At 40.6% G+C, this 19,551-nt stretch overlaps 1 protein-coding gene across 1 annotated transcript in view; it reads right to left on the reverse strand.

Annotated features, from left to right (window-relative positions):
- CFAP61 (cilia and flagella associated protein 61) overlaps nucleotides 1-19,551 on the reverse strand; it is a 98,928-nt gene that overhangs the window by 34,660 nt on the left and 44,717 nt on the right. Inside the window, 1 exon segment of the mRNA XM_010005138.1 lies at nucleotides 17,930-18,057. Within this exon segment, the coding sequence (XP_010003440.1) occupies nucleotides 17,930-18,057 (128 nt within the window).

Raw genomic sequence — 19,551 nt, forward strand, 5'->3', positions numbered from 1 at the left:
GCCTGGCAGTGCCCTGCACGGCTTCATGCAAGTAACAATCACATTTTCAAACAGAGAGGTAAAAATCTGCTTCAGCTAAGAATCAAAATGTGTTTGGTGTTCAAGCGCAGGCTGGCACTTGTGAAAATTAACAATTAAGTATAAACCCCTAGTATCCTGTACCACAAAAGCTTGATTTCAGAACTGTAGCTGGTAAGCCTCACCTTAGCATTTTAAATATATATACAGGCACTTAAACACAGGCAAACTGTGGGTGCTTAGACATGGACACTGTCCAGCACTGGCATACACAGCCACGGGGAGGTAACAGGTTTAGGCATTTCAACCAGTGACTGGTGCCCATGTTACCACCCCTTACCTCTATAGGGCATTATTATTTCTAAACTAACAAAAGGATGGTTTGTTTGTTATGGCTTTTGATTCCTTACTGCTGCCTAAAAGCTCTTAATAATCAAAAAACAACAAAGGCTCTGAGAAACAGGTCATGCATGTTAGGAGAGCGAACATCTTACATGCTTCTAATATATACTACTGTGCCTAATATAAAGTAGAGTAAAAGCAGAGGTTCCTGTTTGGTGAAAATGTCTTCAAGTTAAGAGCCTGAACCAATGCAGCATTAAACAAGTGCACCTGCATTTTAGAAGCAAATAATTCCAGCAGGGATTCATGTTGCTGTGGATACAAAGGGAAGAACAGCTCAAAGATACTGGTAAAGCAGGGAGGGATTAGAGTATCTAGGGAAATAAGTAAAAGGTGTTTGGTTTCATTGAACAGTTCTAGAGGACAGCTACAAAAAAAGCCTAAACACCCTTGTCCTTGAAATAAAATAGGATTGCCAATTTACTGTGATTATAATCAAAGGAACAAACAAAAAAGTTTTAGTACATTATTTATATATATATCCTGGCATTTGTGAATGTTAGAATATTCCTCACTATTTTTTCTAGATTATTTTTTGCCTGATGTCTTGCTACTTTTTTTTTTTTTTCTTGTGTGTGGTATAATGATGGAGGCTTAGATGGTGGAAACTGCCTGAACAAATGATTTAATTAATTGCTTTCAATAAACCCCTCATTATCATAAATAGTATGTCAAATCACTTTTGTTACAAAAAAAGTACAGTGAAGTACTCTACATGAACTTAAGCATTTCCATTTATTTGACATGAAGCATCACACTTCATTTTTATTTTTCCAGTAGTTTATAAAAACTAAAATAAAAAAGGATGACAGAAGATAACACTTTATCCAGCTACCAAAATAGGTGCAATATTCTTGTGAATATATAATCTTCAAGCAATAACTTTAATATTTGGAATTACAAGCTATCAAAAGTCCTAATTATACTGTGTCCTCAACCTTGCTGTAGACTTGTAAAAACAGCAGCTTTAAATTATTCTAAAAATGGTAACAAATAGTCTGTATTCAGCACTAGGTGCTAAAAATATACAAATTCTTGCACTAATGAAACTTGGAAATCAGAGAAATCTGTCCTGCAATAAAAAAAAAAGGAAGCTGAAGATTTTTGGGAGAAGAACAGAGTTCAGAATGAGAGATGATGATAAAAAAGAGTCCCAGCAGGCAGTAATCTAGTGTTCAATGCGGAGAAATTCAAAGTGTCCAGGTACAAGTCGCAGTCAGACATAGAGAGTAGTTCTCCTTTTCCAAATAATATAACAATTTATCCAAATTAGGACTTTTTTTAAAGGAAAGATCAGCACCCCAAGCATTTCAAGAACAAAGTAAATGGGACATGACTTGAAGAACAGACTTCTCGAAAAGGAAAATATTTTCTAATAAATTTTCCAGCTCTACACAAAACTACAAATGCTCAGCTGAACAAAGATTGCTAATATTAATAATAACACAGAAGTCCCCACTCATTTCTATCTTCATGAAAGGATAAATATGTTACTTGGCACTATAGGCTTTAAGTAATCTTTACAAGTAATGTGTTTTCATATCGCCACTAGTCTAGATTGCTTTTGTTTGCCCAGACAAAGGCTGTAGCTTTCTCTGGCAGAGCTGCAAAAGCCTTTCCCCTTCTCCCCTCTTCCTCCCACTCTCTGGGTACCTATGTTTGACTCCCACAAGTAAGAATCAACACAAAATCAAGTATGAAGATATGTGAAAACACAGCAAAACTGCTTCCCTGTATGATGCTACATGATGCCATTCGAGTAGTATGAAGGCTCTTGACGGATCCTACGACACTTGGTTATTAAGCTTTTAGAAAGAGTCAGTAACAGAAGCAGCAGAAAGGGGTTATTGTTTGTACCAACAATTACCAAAAGCGTCTGTTCTCAAGAACCTTATGTAAGTGCATCAATTACAGACCTCAGAACAGGATTTCAGCTTAACTGCTGACCAACAGATGTCCATCTCAAAGTTATCCCTCTTTAATTACGAGTAAACAAAGATAAGCCAGTTCTCCATTGGATCAACCTTAGGAAAAGTGTTAAGATTGTGAATGAATTTGCTCATGAAAGAAGGGATAACAATAAAGTCTTTACTGGGACACTTTTCAATGCAAGGGTCAAGAAAGGGGTTTTCTACCTATTCATTCGTCTATAAACTGCACCCAAGATGACTCTTTCTCATAAGACCAGCAAAAGACACATCAGGAACACCACTGACTGAAATAAAAAGATAAGAGAACCTAATTGTCAGTTGGGCACATCTAATTTGTCTGCCACTTTTTGATACCAGGACTAGATAAGTCAGTTGCTTCCTTCAGTGGGAGATAGTGCATTTTATTCTTCCCAGAACAGGACTATTTCCATTCCAAGATAGGCCACAACACTGGTGAAATTCACCATCCCTTTTTATTTCAGAAAACACTCTTCTAAATTGTCCAGAACAGAGATTAAAAGAAAAATGTTTGGTTCTGATTTTTAAAAAGTTTCAGATGTAATTTCTTTACAAACAAGAACAATTTCTTTTCAAAACACCTCAACAAAATATTTGGTCATGTCCCAGTTATTTCCTCCTGATATCAAAACAACATTCTCCATTTAAAAACTTATATTTTGATGAAACAGTGGTTTTTTATTAAGGTACTGCTTTTTCAGAAATTCCCACCAGGTATACTGGTGATCAGTTTTATCAGATGCTTAATGTGCAAAACGCTATTTGCCTTCCCCACCCGCAGCAATTCCCATGGCATCTCCTGAGCTGTGAACAGTCCCAAAATGTCCTGGAGCGCGGCAGAGCAGACAGGAGTTGAGGGGAGAGTTATGAGGGTCAGGAATGCATGAGCCTGGGGATCAGTGGTGATGGATAGATGGAGTACTCCCTGGATGCCAGCCATGGATGGGAAAAAGAGGCAGGAAGGGGCTTGACTTCCATGATCTCTGACCTTACACTGAGTTTACATAGATATATGGAATGGAACACTTTGGTCAGTTTTGCTGTCTGTCTAGTCCACTCCTCCCTACGGGAGAGTTACAGACATGACTCTTCTCCTCCAGTAGTATCTGAGGCCACTGAGCAAAGCGCCCTTGGCATCTCAGCAGTAACATAAACATTCCAGCATTATCAGTCCACTAGCTGGAAAACTTGCTGCTAGCTCAAAGAAAGTGCTCTAAAGTAAAAAATTAAAAAAAAAAAAAAGCAGTAAAAGGAAAATTTGCTTCATCCTGACTGAAACCAGGACATTCCACCCCTTATTCCACACCATATACATGACATGCAGGCTCTGTATTCTACCAACTGTCAAATTATGGATTCTCCTCCAGAGTTAGATATCTTTGAGGTACATATTGTATTTCAATATCCTCCATCATCACACACCAGGTATGTCCAGGTCCCTGAGCAAAAGCAACTCCCTAGACAGATTTACCTTTGCTTGAAGCAGTAAAAACCCAAACACTTTTATCCAACAGATTCCTTTCACACACCACAGGGACTTTGTCCCCATCTACTGTATGTAGAAGGTCTGACTGAGCAGCACTGGCCCTATTGATGGATCCCCTGGTGTTAACTAACCAAGTGGCCTTTGCCAAATTTTTGTCCCAATTTTTAAAAGTTCTACCAGCCACTACCTTCAGGGTGGCTTTTAAAAGATCATTGTACCTTTAATTTTCCCTGAGGCTTGTGTATGGTATGGGATATGGTATATTCATTCAATACCATGTTATTTGGCCGAGTCAGTCACAAGACCATTTTTGAAATGAGTCCCATTGTCTGACTCAATTCTTTCTGGAGTACCATGTCTCCAAAAGATTTGCTTCTCAAGGCCCAGAATAGTATTCCTGGTTGTGGTACGAGGCACAGGATATGTTTCCAGCCATTCTGTACTTGTCTCCACCATTGTAAGCACATAGTGCTTACCCTGGCAGGTCTGAGGCAGTGCGATGTAGTCAATTTGCCAGGCCTTCCCATACCTGTGCTTTGACCACCTCCCCTCATTTCAATCGCTCTGCCTGCTTAATTGCAGCACACGTCTCACAGTCGTGGATCACCTGCGCAATAGTGTCCATGGTTAAGTCCACCCCTCAGTCACAAGCCCATCTGTACATTGCATGTCTGCCCTGATGACCTGAAGTGTCAGGGGCCAAACAAGCTATGAAGAGTTCATAATCACTTATGTTCCCAGTCCAAGTCTATTTGGAACACTTGAGCAGCCTCATCTGCTCATTAGTTCTGTTGATGTTCCTTGGTGGTTTCCTACCAGATGACAGGAACCATCAGTGAAATGAGCAAATCAGTCTCTGGTAGCTGATCATATGGTGGAGCTTGTCAAGCCTGTCCCACCAGTTCTTGTGCTGGCATTCCAAAGTCTGTGCCTTCTGGTCAGTTTGCAATTGCTTCTATGATACCTGGACAATTAGGCCTTCCTATTTGAGCTTGCTGGGTAATTAAAGCAGTCCATTTACTCCAAGTCACATCAGTGGCATGACGGATAGAGAGATGTTACTCTTGAACATGAAGCTCAGCACTGGCAATCTGGGCGCCAGGAGGAGCTGCACTTCTGAGCCCATCACTTCTGAAGCGGTTCTAACTCCTTCATATGCTGCAAGTGTCTCCTTCTCAGTCAACGTACAGTTGGCCTCAAGAACCTCTGTAGCTCCGGCTCCTCAAGTCTCTCCTGGTGCTTTCTGCCAGAGACGCCAGGTAGGACCATTGTACCCAGATGTGGCGTAGAGCACATTTTTGATGTCTGGCCTTGTTTCAACTGGTCCAAGGGACATTGCCTGCACAATCTCCTTTTTAATGTGCTTAAAAGCTTTCTGGCAGTCAAGACCCCATTTAAAGTCACTATCCTTTTGGGTCACCTCATAGGGAGGCTTCACAATTTTGTTGTAACCAGGAATATGCATTCTCCAGAAACCAACAGTTCCTAAAAAGGTCTGAGAGTCTTTTTTGTTAGTTGGTGTGGCCCTAGCTGTTATTTTGTTAATTGTGTTCACTGGAATCTGGCAATGTCCATCTTGCCATCTAATTCCCAGCAAGTGGATCTCTCATGAAGGTCCCTTGACCTTGCTTCTTTTCACAGCAAAACCAGCATCCAGAATAATTTGGATGATCTTTTGCCTTTCTCAAAGAAAACTTCTGGCATGTCACCCCACACAATGGTGTCATCAATGTACTGCAGGTGTTCTGGAGCTCCACCCTTCTCCAGTGCAGCGTGGATCAGTCCACTGCAAATGGTTGAGCTGTGTTTCCACCCCTGGGGCATTCGATTCCAGATGTACTGGACTCCCCTCCAGCTGAAAGCAAACTGTGGCCTGCACTCTGGTGCTAGAGGAACAGAGAAAAAGGCATAAGCAATGTCAATAGTGGCAACACCACCTGGCTGCTTTTGACTCCAGCTTGTACTGAAGTTCTAGCATGTCCTGCACAGCAGCACTGAGCGGTGGTGTAACCTCTGCCACAATAGTCCACTGTCAGCCTCCACTCACCATCAGGCTTTCACAGTGGCCAAATAGGACTGTTGAAGGGTGACTGAGTCCTGCTGATCACTCCTTGGCTCTCCAATTGCTGGATCAGCTTCTGAATGGGGACCACAGAGTCTCTGTTGGTGTGATATTGTCATCTGTTGAATTGGCAATCAGCACCTGTTAGTTTTAAGCCTTCAGCAACCCCACTAGAGAAGGGTCATCTGAAAGGCCAGACAAGGTATGCAGCTGTTCAGTGTCCTCAGTCTCTACAGCTGCTATACTAAAGGCCCACCGGTACCCTTTTGGGTCATGAAAATATCCTTTTTTTGAGATAGTCTATGCCAAGGATGCATGAAGCATCTGGGCCAGTCACTACAGAATGCATTTGCCATTCTTTACTAGTGAGGCTCACATCGGCCTCCACAACAGTCAGTTGTTGAGATCCTCCCATCACTCCAAAAATAGTGACAGATTCTGTCCCTTTATGATTTGATGGCATTCGGGTGCACTGTGTGCACCAGTGTCCACCAAGGCTTTATACTTTTGTCATACTAATGTGCCAGACCACTGAATCCACAGTACAGTAAACTTGGTTGTCTCTCTCCTTCTTCTGGCTAGAGGCAGGGGCACCTCTGATATTGAGCATTTGAGCTCGATGCACCATCCCGTTTGAAGGACTGGTTGCTGGAGACTACTAGAGCAGCCTTCTTCCTGGAAGGACCGTCTCCTGCCTCTGTTCTACTTAGCAGCTCTTGCACGTGTATCTGGAGAGTAGCAGTGGGTTAACTGTCCCAGGTTCTCATGTCTTCTTCATAATAATTATGCAAGAGACACCACAAGTAGTGTCAAAGTGGGTCCCATCTCTCTTGTTGCTGTCTTGTAGCAGGACATCTCCTCTTAATGGCTGCAAGACCAATTGTCTCTAGGGAGATACTGGGGTTTACTTTGCCATCTGTTCGGCATCTTATTCTGTCAGTCATTTTTTCCATGACTGAGGTGTGGAACTGATGGGAATCAGAGAACATGTATCCACACTGTCATGCTTTCAAAGCCAATTCACACACAGTTGGTCTTTTGTAGTCATCAAAGCATCCCATGAAGGAGAATACATGGGCACGTGCCGCCGGTACAGCCTGTACAAACGTCCAGAGCATGGGCATGATGCACAGCACATCATCAGGACTGGCAATCCCATTGTTACCACGGATCACCTCTCGCACTGCTAATTCTCTCAAATATGTGACAGATCTTTCAAGAGTGGGCACTGTGCTTTGGTGCCAGTTGCTATCACCCTTATGGGGATATCTCTCCCTTACAGCTGAAAGAAGTCAGCTCCACAGGGTGGTTGTTCCTGTCTTACTACCAATTGCTCTATCAATACCAGCATCCCTAGCTAGGGATCTCAATTGTCTGGCTTCTCTTTTGTCCACAGAATAGGTATCAGGCCCACTATCAAAGCATCAGAGCAACTAGCAAAGCAGTGTCTCGCCTTTATTGCAGGCAAAGTCCTTTCTCATGAGGTGCAGTTCCTTTAGAGGGAAAGGTTGGACAAAACTGTTGTCATAATCTGCTTGAGGGAGGCCTGCTTTTCTATCTGCATTAGAAGGCCCTGCTTCTCCACCTGCTTGAGAACAATCTTCTCCACCACTCTCTTCCTGGTCTCCTTTGATTAGGTCTTTTAACATGGCTTTTAAAATGGGGTCTTCTACTGTTAAATGTGTTCTTGTGGTTTCAGATGGCTGTTTATTTGCTTTGCTCTTTGTCACATGATTAACTTTAAGTTTTGCCTGTTTGAATTGAGTGGGAGTGGCCTTAGTCTTAGCAGCAGCAGAAGTGGTGGCAGCAGCCTTGTCTGTGGGGGAGTGGCAGCGAGTGGAACAACATCTTGCTCTATGCATCCACAGTACATTATAAACACTCAGCGGAAGCAATCCTACTGAAACAATGCTATTTAGATCAACAGCTGGGAGATTCAGCCTGAGAGACAATGGAGAGGTAAAACTGAACCCACTACTGCCATTACTAACATAGACTTTTCTGTTCACATGAGGACTTGTACTGTACACATACAGGGCCATCATACAGATCAGTATCAAAACCCCTGTGATCACTAGATAGGTTATTACATGGTTGATTACAGCTATAGTCCTGTCGATAAACCATAAAACAGTAACAAGAGCAGCTACACAGAGCAGAATTATCCTGGCTGCACACCACATGTATGACTGCATGTTGGGAAAAAGGTCCAGCAGAAGCATTGCACCAAGTGTCTGTTCAGTTTTCAACCCGTCTACATATTCAGCAGAAGCATTGCCCATTGCTATCTGAATGATTCCTCCCATCAAAGCTGGAATTCTAAACATTCACCAATTAGTGAGAATTTATAGCCTAGACTTAAGATCGAGCCCCTGTTCAGCTGCCAATAAATTATTATCAGGTTTTGAGTCAGGATCAGGAATTAAACCAGAGACCACAATGCTCTCAATCCCCTCCCACCAGGTAGGGAGATAAGAAGAGAGAGACTTTCTGGATTGAAACCTAAACTAGTTAGTTTTAATGAAATAATAATGATAAAAGAAAATATGTATAAATATATACAAGTATATGTAGGAATTCGAAAAACCCCTATTGCTTCTGCCCACCCCCAGCAACTCCCAGCTTAAATCAGGACATATTTACTTTGACCTTTTCCTGACATCCTTCAAGGATGCCGTGAGTGTCTCTCTCTCCCTAGCTGGCACCTCCTTCTCATTGGGTTTCTCTCCAAACTTTGAGCTTCATAATTTTGATTCTACACAGGATTTTGGAGTAATTTCCTTAGTGCTGAAGCCTTGTGCCCACTATCACAAGACCAAAGCAACCCAAATCGTTAAACCACAAACTTTCTATAAACTTTACAAGTGCCATTTTGAAGATAACATTTTTGGCCCCTAGTATGTCTACTGGAAGATGTTATCTTTTCCACAGATATCATTCTCTGTAACTTCTGGCCTGTATTTGTTGGGTGTCAATTTATGTCCACTTGAGCTGGATAAGGACATCAATAATGAACTTAAATATTTGGGGTTTTTTTCATGTTAAGATCAGCTTATTCTTGCAAAGCTTGTGTTGCCCCTGGAATTGTCTTTTTGTTCAACAAATATTTTCTGCTTTCTTTGCTCTCACTAAACCCCCTATCTCCTCTCTGATCCTAGCTCATGTGGCACCCTTTCCCTGTGGCAGCCAACCTCTCTTCAACCTCCTGACTCAAAAGCTGTTCCTCTCCAGTTATTATGTTTTTTTTTTCCTGCTAGGGTAGGTCAATTAGTCTTTCACTTTTTTTCCTATAAGTGGTTAGCCCTAGATTCCCCTCCGTGTTGTAAACGTAATACTTCTCTCTCTCTTTTGTCCACTGTGCTGGCCCTTTTCCTGGACAATGTAATTAAAAAATATTAGCAACTCTAATTCTGCTGCATTAAAATTATTTTATTAATTTCTCCCTTTTTTGGGGGGGTAGCTTTACATCAACCCAAGATATTGATTCCTCCCTGAACACTACCAAACTGTCTTTTTCTACTTAAATCTTTCAAACACCCATCTATATCATACCTCATTTTTCTGACACAACTCAGCCATCCCTCCGTCAGTGTTTTCATCCCTTCCAACCACCTCTCATTTCCCAGCTACTCTTTTTGCTTGCCTCACCTGTGTCAACTAAGCTGTCCCTATTCTTTTTTTCATCATTCTTCTCTAGTGATTGTGGCTCTTCACTGTAATTCACTTGAGCCCTTTTTCCTTCTTTAGACTAATTCTTTTCCACACTTTTCTTCTCAACCCATATTGACCTTTGCAATTTTACCGCTAAGCTCTTCTCCCTCCCTTAACCACCTTTCATCAAGATTTCTTCTCAGAACTCTCTCTGACTCCACATCTTGCCAGTTTACACCCGCAAGGCGTAAACCAGGCTTTGATTGTGCATATCAATTACAGCATAAAATGAGCAAACACTAGAGTACTTCATTTAAGAGCAAATATCTAACACAACTTAAAACTAAGTACTTGCTTATTTACATACTTACCTATTTGCTCCATTAGTGTAATATAACTTCAGGCTCAAATGTGAATTGCCATAACACTGCACTGAGAAACGTTGTGAGCATAAACTGGATCTTTGTAGCAAAGTACAAACCAAATAATGACTCACCTGACAATCCAGCTAGATTTCTTAGGAGGCTCTTTTAAAAACTATTGTCCTGATTAAAGATCTGTGGTATTTCTAGGATCTAGCTCATTAAAATCAGTGTGACAAAGTCCTTGCAGTATGAATTGTTATGTGAAAGAACAGGAAAATCTAAGGAGCTCTTTTCTTGGCCCACACACAATACACATCTGAATCAGACACATCCATACCCTTATGTGGAAACATCTATAGCTTCTAAGTTTATAAGACTAGCAATATCATCCCAAACATTAAGTTGGCTTTGAATTTGACCAAATCAAAGTTCCATAACAACCAGTGCTTCAGTGAGAGCATTTCCTTACTAAAATTTCCATTTCCATTCCGTAAATGTTTCCACATTTCATCCTGTTCAAAGTATAAAACAGGGCAATTATTTTTCTAGACAGAAAATGAGGGAAATCTGATTATGGGCTTGGTAGTTACAGTCTCTAGCTGTTTAAATTTAATCCCCTGGCAGATTCAAAATCATAGTTGAGAGACATCAACACCATTTTCCACAAAGAAAGATACCATAAATTGGGCAGTAAAACTAGAGTGCAGTTGAAATTTTGCTGTTTTGTCTGCTCCCCTGTGAATGTTTCAGTGAACAACATACAGTGCAAATTCCAGATTGTTAATAGGACATTTTTAATATTGCTGGCCAGCCACCCATCTCAAAACTAAGGGGTTTTGTTGTGGTTGTATTTTGTTTTGGTTTTTTTTTTTTTAATATGGCTGTCTACTTACCAGAACTCAATTTTCTGTTTTATTGCAGAGGAGATTAGTATTTTGACTTTGAAATCTTTCTTGGTGCAGATTTGGCAATGTTGCCTTCACTGAGGTGAAAAGTATGCACCCTAAAAAAGCCTGTAGATGTCAAAATACTGACTTCCCTTGAATTGGAAGAGCTTGAGATTTGGAAAGATATTTTTGTTCTAGTGTATGGCCAAGGACCATGCATTCTCTTCCTGATAGCAAGAGCATGCAGAAAGAGAAGATACTCATAAAAGTTGCATATTCTGAGGCACCACCCCAGCACCACATCCTCTTGACAGAAAGCTGGCAGGCCAGGACAGACTGGGACACGGCTAGCAGAGGAGTCAGCTGGGCCAAAATTCCTGATCTCGAACATCTGCACGGCACAGCTGCAGATCTGGGCCCCACAGCACCTCCAGCCCTGGCAGTCTGATGCACACAGCTGCCTCGCTGATATTGCATCCCGCAACATAAAACAGCTCAGAGAGGTGTGGTACCACAGTGCCGTGCAATGCCCAGATCTTCACCAGGGCAACAGGATACCTCCCCAACAGCTGCTTCCCAGGTGGCCCATGCCCTGTAGCTCACAGGAGACTGAAATGATATCTGATTAATGCAGAGACACTGCTGACCACCAGGCTCCTAGGGAAACAAACCCACACCACGCTGTGTTACAATTCACACCACAATGCAGCACGGCAAGTGAGCACTGGGAGCAATCGAGCTACAGCACTGGGGAGCTCCACCCACCCTGACCAATCAACGTTAGAAGTTTGGGGAACAACGCAACAGAGCATGCAATAGAAATTCACCATCTCATTACTACATCTTAGTAATGAGACTCATTTCAATGTATGCTGCTTTCAGACTTGTCTCCTTCCTGGGATATGGACAGCAATCGTAGCAATCCAGAAAAGGAACCTTCCAATTTCATCTCATCAGATATTCAGAAAAAACAAGCAAGTACCTTCAAATAGTGATCATCAGTTGTCACAACCCTCGCTCTGCCTGGTAGTTTACATGCATATACATGAACAGGAATCAGATCTACACTAACCACTGAAGGGAAGGACCAAAACTGCACCAGTCAACTGATTTTTTTACCCACTGTAGTACTCCAAGCAGCATTCTGTGCTTCAAAAGCAACTCATAGGCAGTTTATAGAGGGTCTTAACTCATAGTTACTCCTCTGCAACAGGTCTGAGAAACAAATCTGAAGAGAAGAGAAAGTACATCTCCTCCACGGCTGCAGCAGAGAACCAGGAAACCTACACACAGTGTTTGCACTCTGAATGCTCCTTTATTTGCTTTGAACTGCATTGATCAGAGAGCTGCCAGATGCTTTGGGTAGTCAGGTTACCAAGCTCCGCACAGAGCTGCTGAAACAGCCATGCTAATATCATACTTAGTCACCAGGAGAGGTATGATAAATGCAAAATACAATTCTATAAAAATTCTGTGACTCATTTCAATTTTGAAACAGGCCCTTTCTGAGAAAACTACTATTTCCAAGATCAGTTTTAACTGCACGAAGTTATGAGTATTATATATAAACAGCAACAAAATAAAACCTACAAACACGAATATAAAAGTGTGAAAGAATAGTTTTGGCTCAGATAAATGTTTGCATACGTTTAAAGGGCAAGTACTTCAGGTTGGAATAATCTTATTTAAAACTGAAAACTGTCTCTAAAACAAGAATATAACTATAAAATAGCCACATATCAATGCTAGTGGAGTATTATGTTTTGGCAGAGGCATGTCAGGCGGCTGTTAGGGAGGCTGATCTTGACCCATATTCTCTCCCCAAGTTTATGTCTGGTATCAGTCACTGACAGTGCTCATTGTGATCCTGACTGCGCAACAAGGCAAGATATGACCTATCTTATTTATCTCTGTCACAACCTGATCTCTATCCACCAGAAGTGATGGAAGGCAACAATGTCTGAAGGACACAGGCCCGGTGACACTGAACACATGGTCGGCTACAACATTGTTCTGGATTTGCCTTCGCATGAAAAAAAGGAAGTCAAAAGGAAGCACATGTATATCAATTTGTGTGGCAAAGATAGATAGTATAAAACAATGAAGATCACCAAACCATTCATTACATGTTAGCTCTGTGATCAGCAAGTAAGCACTAACTATTTAATTAGTCAACTAATTAGTGACAGGCAACATGGAAGGCTTCAGATGTTCTCAGACAAATGCAAAGATAAAAAGCCTAATTAAACAGCAAGCATTATGCTAACTATTGCCAAACAGGACAGATGTGCAGGATATTGTATAATACTGCGCTGCCAGATAACAGCAGTTGTAGCTGTTCTGTCAGACACTGTGGTTTAAAAATCCCTGCCATTTCTACACTCATCTTAGATAACTTTAACTCACACAGGGCAAAACCAACCAGCAGATAAAATCTCAGATTTACTGTGTTAGATTCTAATTCTACTCTAAAAGTTCAGGGATTTGACAAAAATATACTTTAATCCATTTGCTTTTTCAATGCAATAACTGTTTCAATGCACCCAAATGGAAAGGGAAATATATATCACAACATTTTCATACAAAATATTGTGATCTTAGCCACCATCCATTTATTGCTATTTTGTGTAGCACATTATGTGTATTTCCAATGTCCTCAGAGAAACAGTCATTGTTTATACCACTGGTTGGATTAAGGAGGTTTTCAAAATCATGGATTAAAAAGGGTTTTCCCTATAATCAGAAGACAATAATGCTTTCCACAGCTATATGCAAAGAGGTGGATAAAAAGCTAATTGGTTCACTACACTGGAACCAATGACAAGATACTGCTGTGAGCAAGCTTTTTGCGTTCTTGCAGCCAAACTTCAATCACATGCTGTCAGGGCATACTAGGTTAGCATGCTGATCTGTGAATCAGCCACCAGAATAAACTGAAAATGCTCTTTTTAAAAATTGTGTGTTCTTCTGGCCTAATGCTGCTGCCATGACCATCATTCTTAAATTACCAAAGAAAACAAGAAGAAACAAAAAAATCGCTGCCCTCATGCTAAATTAGTATTTAGTGATGAAGTTCTTTTTTAAAGCATCTCAGTACTTTGGAATATGAAAAGACTGAAACACTGGGCTATAGCTTTCATTCACCAGGATATATGTTTAGGGGACTATGTGACTCAGTATCCTCAATTCTAGCTGTTCACAGGCTTTTAAATACATTATTTAACTGCAGTTAATGCTTTTCCTGCTGCACCTCACCTCCAAGAACTGATATTTGCAGAACTCTGAACTGAATTAATTACTCTTTTTCTCATATTCATAGCTACTGATCTTCTATAATAATGAAAACATATTTTACAGTTGCAGATGATTTTCAGATACAATATTCATTGAATGCTTACAAGTTTGAATATTTAAAACAGTGCTTGCATTTATAAATTTAGTATACACACATTTGATCTTAGTGGAGATAAAAAAAAAAAAAAAAAGGGAACTTTCAAAAAACTTCCTTTGGTCTTGTATCAGATTCCTTTTCCGGATCTTCATTCATGATAATTTGTCAATGTTAGTGGCTCATAGTTCTGACAGTGTAAGTGGTGGCATACACATATTTACCAGAAGGTCCGATAAATCTCTTTTCCTTCCCCTATCCCCCCCACACTCCTAAGACCAAGTCACTCAAGGGAAAATAAAAATAAATAAAACCTGCATTTTAGCTTAACCTCTCCTTGGAGTTTCTTCAACTTGATTCACTGGGACGCTGAAAGGGTTTTCTCCCCACACCCCACAACAAAGGGGAGGCAGGAGCGCCAGCCAGCTCTAACAGTTTGGAGGGCAGAGAACAATAGAGGCTGGGACTCCTTGTTTCTGGGCTGAGCTGTTTTTTCACGACGAGGGTATTTTTTCTGTTACAACTTCTCCTTGCTGGACTGGACCTCACTCAGAGCTTAGACCACTTCCACAAATGGGCTGATGCTGCTGCAAGTTGTATAAGCCTTGGTGTGGTGCTTGAGAGTGACCCAAGTCCTGGCTTTGTACAAGGGGAAGCATATAATTGCGCTGCCCAGGAGGAGACTCATGCAGGAATTGTGGGAATTGCAATTCCTTCCCTGCTTGCCATGCTCCTGCAGGGAAGTTAATTACTCCAGCAATTTATGATGCAACTCGGTTCCCCCCTTCCCCAGCGTCTCAGCTCTGCTGCCCAGCTCATTGCTGCTCCTCATGTATAGGGCTCAGGAGCTGCTTTTGCACCTCTACCTACCGGGGGCAGGGAGGCCGGGCAGGGAGGCTGGGATGTGCAGGGACAGGGAGGCCAGGCCATGCAGGGGCAGGAAGGCCGGGCTCTGCCCTCATTTCTGCCAGCACTTGCTGGTTTCTTGAATAAAAATTCATGCGTATATCCTAGAGAAAAGTAGCACTACACCTGGAGCATGTCTCCATGTGATTACACTCCAAGAAAAAAAAACCAACAAAAAGTAGGAGATATTTATTTGAATGGTGAAACATGAATAATGAGTTCACCTTCACTGACCTAGTAACAGATTAAGCACAACGGATGCAATTCTCCAGGGCTCAGAGTACCCCGAGCGTTAGGAAGAGGCTTCCCCTACTGGCAGGTCATTCCACAGACTCATTTTCAGCATGTCTGCACTGCCCTTTGAAACACTGAGTTGGGTAGACCAGTGGTCTAGCCTTTGCAACCATCTGTTTCCAGAAACCCCCAACAGCAAGGAACGAGAACAACTTCTTCCCCAGGAGCCTCTGGCACGGGGGCCCTGCTGGAATCGCAGCGCTGCTGCTGCCCCAGCACACTGGCAGCCAGAGAGGCAGGCAGCTCTCCAGCCAGGAGAGGCAATGCTCATGATTGTTTCTCTGCTCAATGAAAAATGTATTTCTTCAGTCTCAAACAAGTTGAAAACACTTGTAAAATCTAGTACTAATAATTGTTATGTAGGTAAGTGAATTACGGTTGCGTGTTTCCATGGTGACCGATAATGTAAAATAATTAAGTACAAAGAATAATGAGGAGAAAACTACTTCCTCTTTTTAAGGATTAGGGGCTTACAAATTGATTCAATCTAGCTATTTTTAGTGCATGTAACCTTTGCAAAGAATGTTAGAAAATGATGAGTAAATTAAACTAAATTGTATTAAAAGGCCTTCACATTGATCAGGGGACTATCTGCTGATGATGTGAAAATTAGAAAAAATCTTCTTTAAATTTATACATAAATATTAATTCTGTGACATTTTGCACTACTTGCTGACTTGCTTGCTTTTTGCCTTCTCAGAGCAATCAATACTCTATTTCTCTTAAGCAGGAGCACTCTTTTTGTGCAGTGCTGAGGACAAGCACTCTCCTGTGTACAAGAAGGACATGTTCTGTGAGAACTCTTCACTAGAATATGGTTCAAACAGAACTGTCTGAAAAGTCTTGGTTGAGGTGTCTCAGAGGAGGATACCTGTAACAGATGGTCCCGTAGACATGGTATCTGTACATCCTGCTAACTACAGACAGACTTGGCTGGAGGATAAATAGGCTTTGTTTTTCCTTCACAGTATTTTATACTGAAAGCATAGTCATAAACAGCAGAGGATGAATATCAATAAAGTAGCTAATAGCTCTAAAGTACATATTTAACTTAATTTGGAGTGGAACTGAAAGCCTAAAAGGTGCTCAGAAAGGATGAGAGGAAAATTATTTTACCCCAAGAAGGGATGCTCTACAGGAAGTCATGATCTAAGAAAAAGAGCAAGCAGCAGGTGTTTGTTGGTTTTTTTTCACTGCTCCAGCAATGAAACAACATTCATAAAGCACTTCAACTTTTTCTTCTCTTGACATGTGGATATTTTAATTTGTGGTGTTACTAATGGTTTTTGTAGAAATGCAAACTCTTGGCTTAACTGAAAAAAAAATAAATCAGTTCTCTGCCAGCCACAAAAATGCTAGCCTCCCTTAGCTTTTGCAATGAACATTTTGTTGTAACAATCACAAAGAAAATTTGAATTTTATATTAATTTCTGCAAGTCTTTGAGGGGATTTCTAGTATGTATGTTTAATCTATGAGGAAAGTAACAAGTTCATAAAAGGAACTGAATTGCTACATGCACAGTCTGACTTCCTGAGAACCCTCTAAAATTGGTATGGAGGGGGTACTGGCATAGAAAGTGCAAGCAGTGAGATACCAGCCAGAGAGCACCCCTGTCCTAACTCTGCAAAGTCTGCAAACAGCAGAACTTGTCCACAAGTTTATTCTGGCTTAGAAAGCGGAAGGTATATAAACAGTTGCATAAGTATATTTATTCCTCTTCTCAACCAGCTTATACAGTTTATTTACTCCAGTTTGGATAACTCAAAGTAACCACAGCAATTTTATTTTATTTTATTTATTTTTTTTTCAGTTTTACTGCTGAAAATTCTTTAAGGTATGCTGATGGCCTGTGCTCTTGGTGGGCCACCTTGTAGGCTGTGGCTGCTGGACAGCTGGGTCCTCTGCTACACCTTTCCTACACCCACTCTAAGGTCTGCAGCAAAATGGCAGAAAAGCCAGAAAGGACAATTTTTAGGTTCCTGAACATCAAAAGCCTTATCGGAATCAAAGGTATCAAATGGTGTTATCAGAATCAGAAGAATCATAGTGAGATTACAACTCAATGAGCTTATGTCGTACATTTCTGTGCAGCTCAGAAAACACAGCATGACAAAGAGGCAAGAGAAGAGAGGGATTCAGACAGGGATTTGGTGATCCCACTGGGCACAACTAGCTTTAAAGATCAATACTGCTTTGGAGCACACATCAAGGGCCATGGACTTAACCTCCACTTATAGGATTTTTGTATAAGAACAATGGTCAAAGAGATTGTAAGTATGTGGCATTCTCATTTTCAGTGAGCCTTCTCCTTGAGGATCTTGAGCAACTTTGTCAGCACTTTAGTTCCAGTGTCAGCCAGGATGGAAGCACCTATCCCTTTCCCTCTGCAGACACTTCCAACTTTTAACATCTAGAACTTGGATACAGACTCAAAGCACACATCTAAATGGAGGAAGCCAGCCCCTTCAAACAAAAGGTAGTATATTGCTTTCAATAAAGGAAATAAAATTTAAAACTTACTGAAAAATGAGCGTTTCCAGGAAAGCGATTCCAACATCAGATGCACCAACCACCACAATTCTACTGTTGATAGATACTTTAGATTCCAGGAGCAGCTTTCGATTTATGTGGTTCAAAGAATAGCCCAACTACAAAAAAAACAAACAACAAATGACACCAAAATGCTGTTAAAAAACCCAACAAAAGCCTGCTAAGAATCATTAAGCCATCAGTAATGCATTACCTTGCATTCATACAAAACTTACTGTGGCTCACTGACATGATTTTTTTGTGCACACCACAAGGTAACTCAGTGCATAAATGGTACTAAGATGTTGAAACAATATGCATGCTTAATAGGTCACAGAAAATTAGCAGAGCTTAATGGTCTGACTTCTGGAAAAGATGCTGTGGGATTCCTTGTAAGAGAGAACACTCTGCCTCTTCTGTAATGTACTACCACTTAGCTAGCACCTGAGAAACATTTCAGTAACATTACTGTCATTTTTGTACCTTCTAGGATGGTTTTTCATATTGCTGTTTTATTTATGGAAATGGTTTAGCTTGTAAATTAATTAGGAACTTATATTTTGAGTGTCTTTGTGTATATAATTGAAAACTGCCTTTCAAAGTGACAGAATTAACTTTTTTTTTTTTTTATTAAATACCAAACGGCTACACTGAAAGCCAGGCTGTCAAATGGATAAATTAGTATCTCAATGCCACTGAGATCAATACTCTGACCAAAAACCTTACTATAAAATTTTTAATTATTAGCTTATCACTTTCCATTCTTCTTACTGCATACACTAAGACAATAAAATCCCATGCATTTTTTAAAAATTTGTGTCTCTAGGTCTCACTAGCTAACAGAGAGACTCAAAACAGCTATGCAAGAAAGGGTCAAGAGATAATATTGCATTTGGCATTTTTTTTCCTGCCCTGAGTTACAATCACCTTTCAAATGTCTAATGAAAGACAGGGAAATACTTTCCATCTTGCAGTACCACACACTTAACTTTTTTTTTTAAATTGCTTTGGGTTGTATTCATTCAAATTTCACTGAATGTATAATGGCAGATTCATAAATGCACTGAAGAAACAATAGAAAATGGAGCTACTTTTATTATTTGTCAGACACTTCTATAAATGTCTGTTCTGTCATTTAGGCAGGAAGCAACCCAAGACTTCTAACAGGTTTTCCTCTATTATGAATAGAAGACAGAGGGTTAATAAAACTAAGTCCTCTAAATTCCTCCTATGAAATTACAGTACGAATATATTCTCTATATATTAGTTGACAGAATAACTAAATACATGAAGAATAATTATTTTATTTTAAAGCTATGGTAATGACATTGGCCCTCTCAAGAAGTACATGGAACACTGAGATCTCCAAGACATCTTTTATACCACATCTTTGCAGTGGTGGAGACCCACAGCTGAGATTTCAGCCTAGCCTTACCACAGAAGGTAGAGGAATGTCTGCATAACACACTAGAGTGCTGTCCTGTTCCTCAAGGAGGGATTATGGACCAATTATTTGCAAACTGCCAGCACAGTACAGGAAGTAATGCAAAATGAAGAAAACTTAATGTCTTCTGTGGTCAGCTGACATTATTTTTTACTGCCAGACAAATGTT

This window comes from Chaetura pelagica, unplaced genomic scaffold (assembly GCF_000747805.2).
Source record: "Chaetura pelagica isolate M959 unplaced genomic scaffold, ChaPel_1.0 scaffold171, whole genome shotgun sequence".
Taxonomy (NCBI): domain Eukaryota; kingdom Metazoa; phylum Chordata; class Aves; order Apodiformes; family Apodidae; genus Chaetura; species Chaetura pelagica.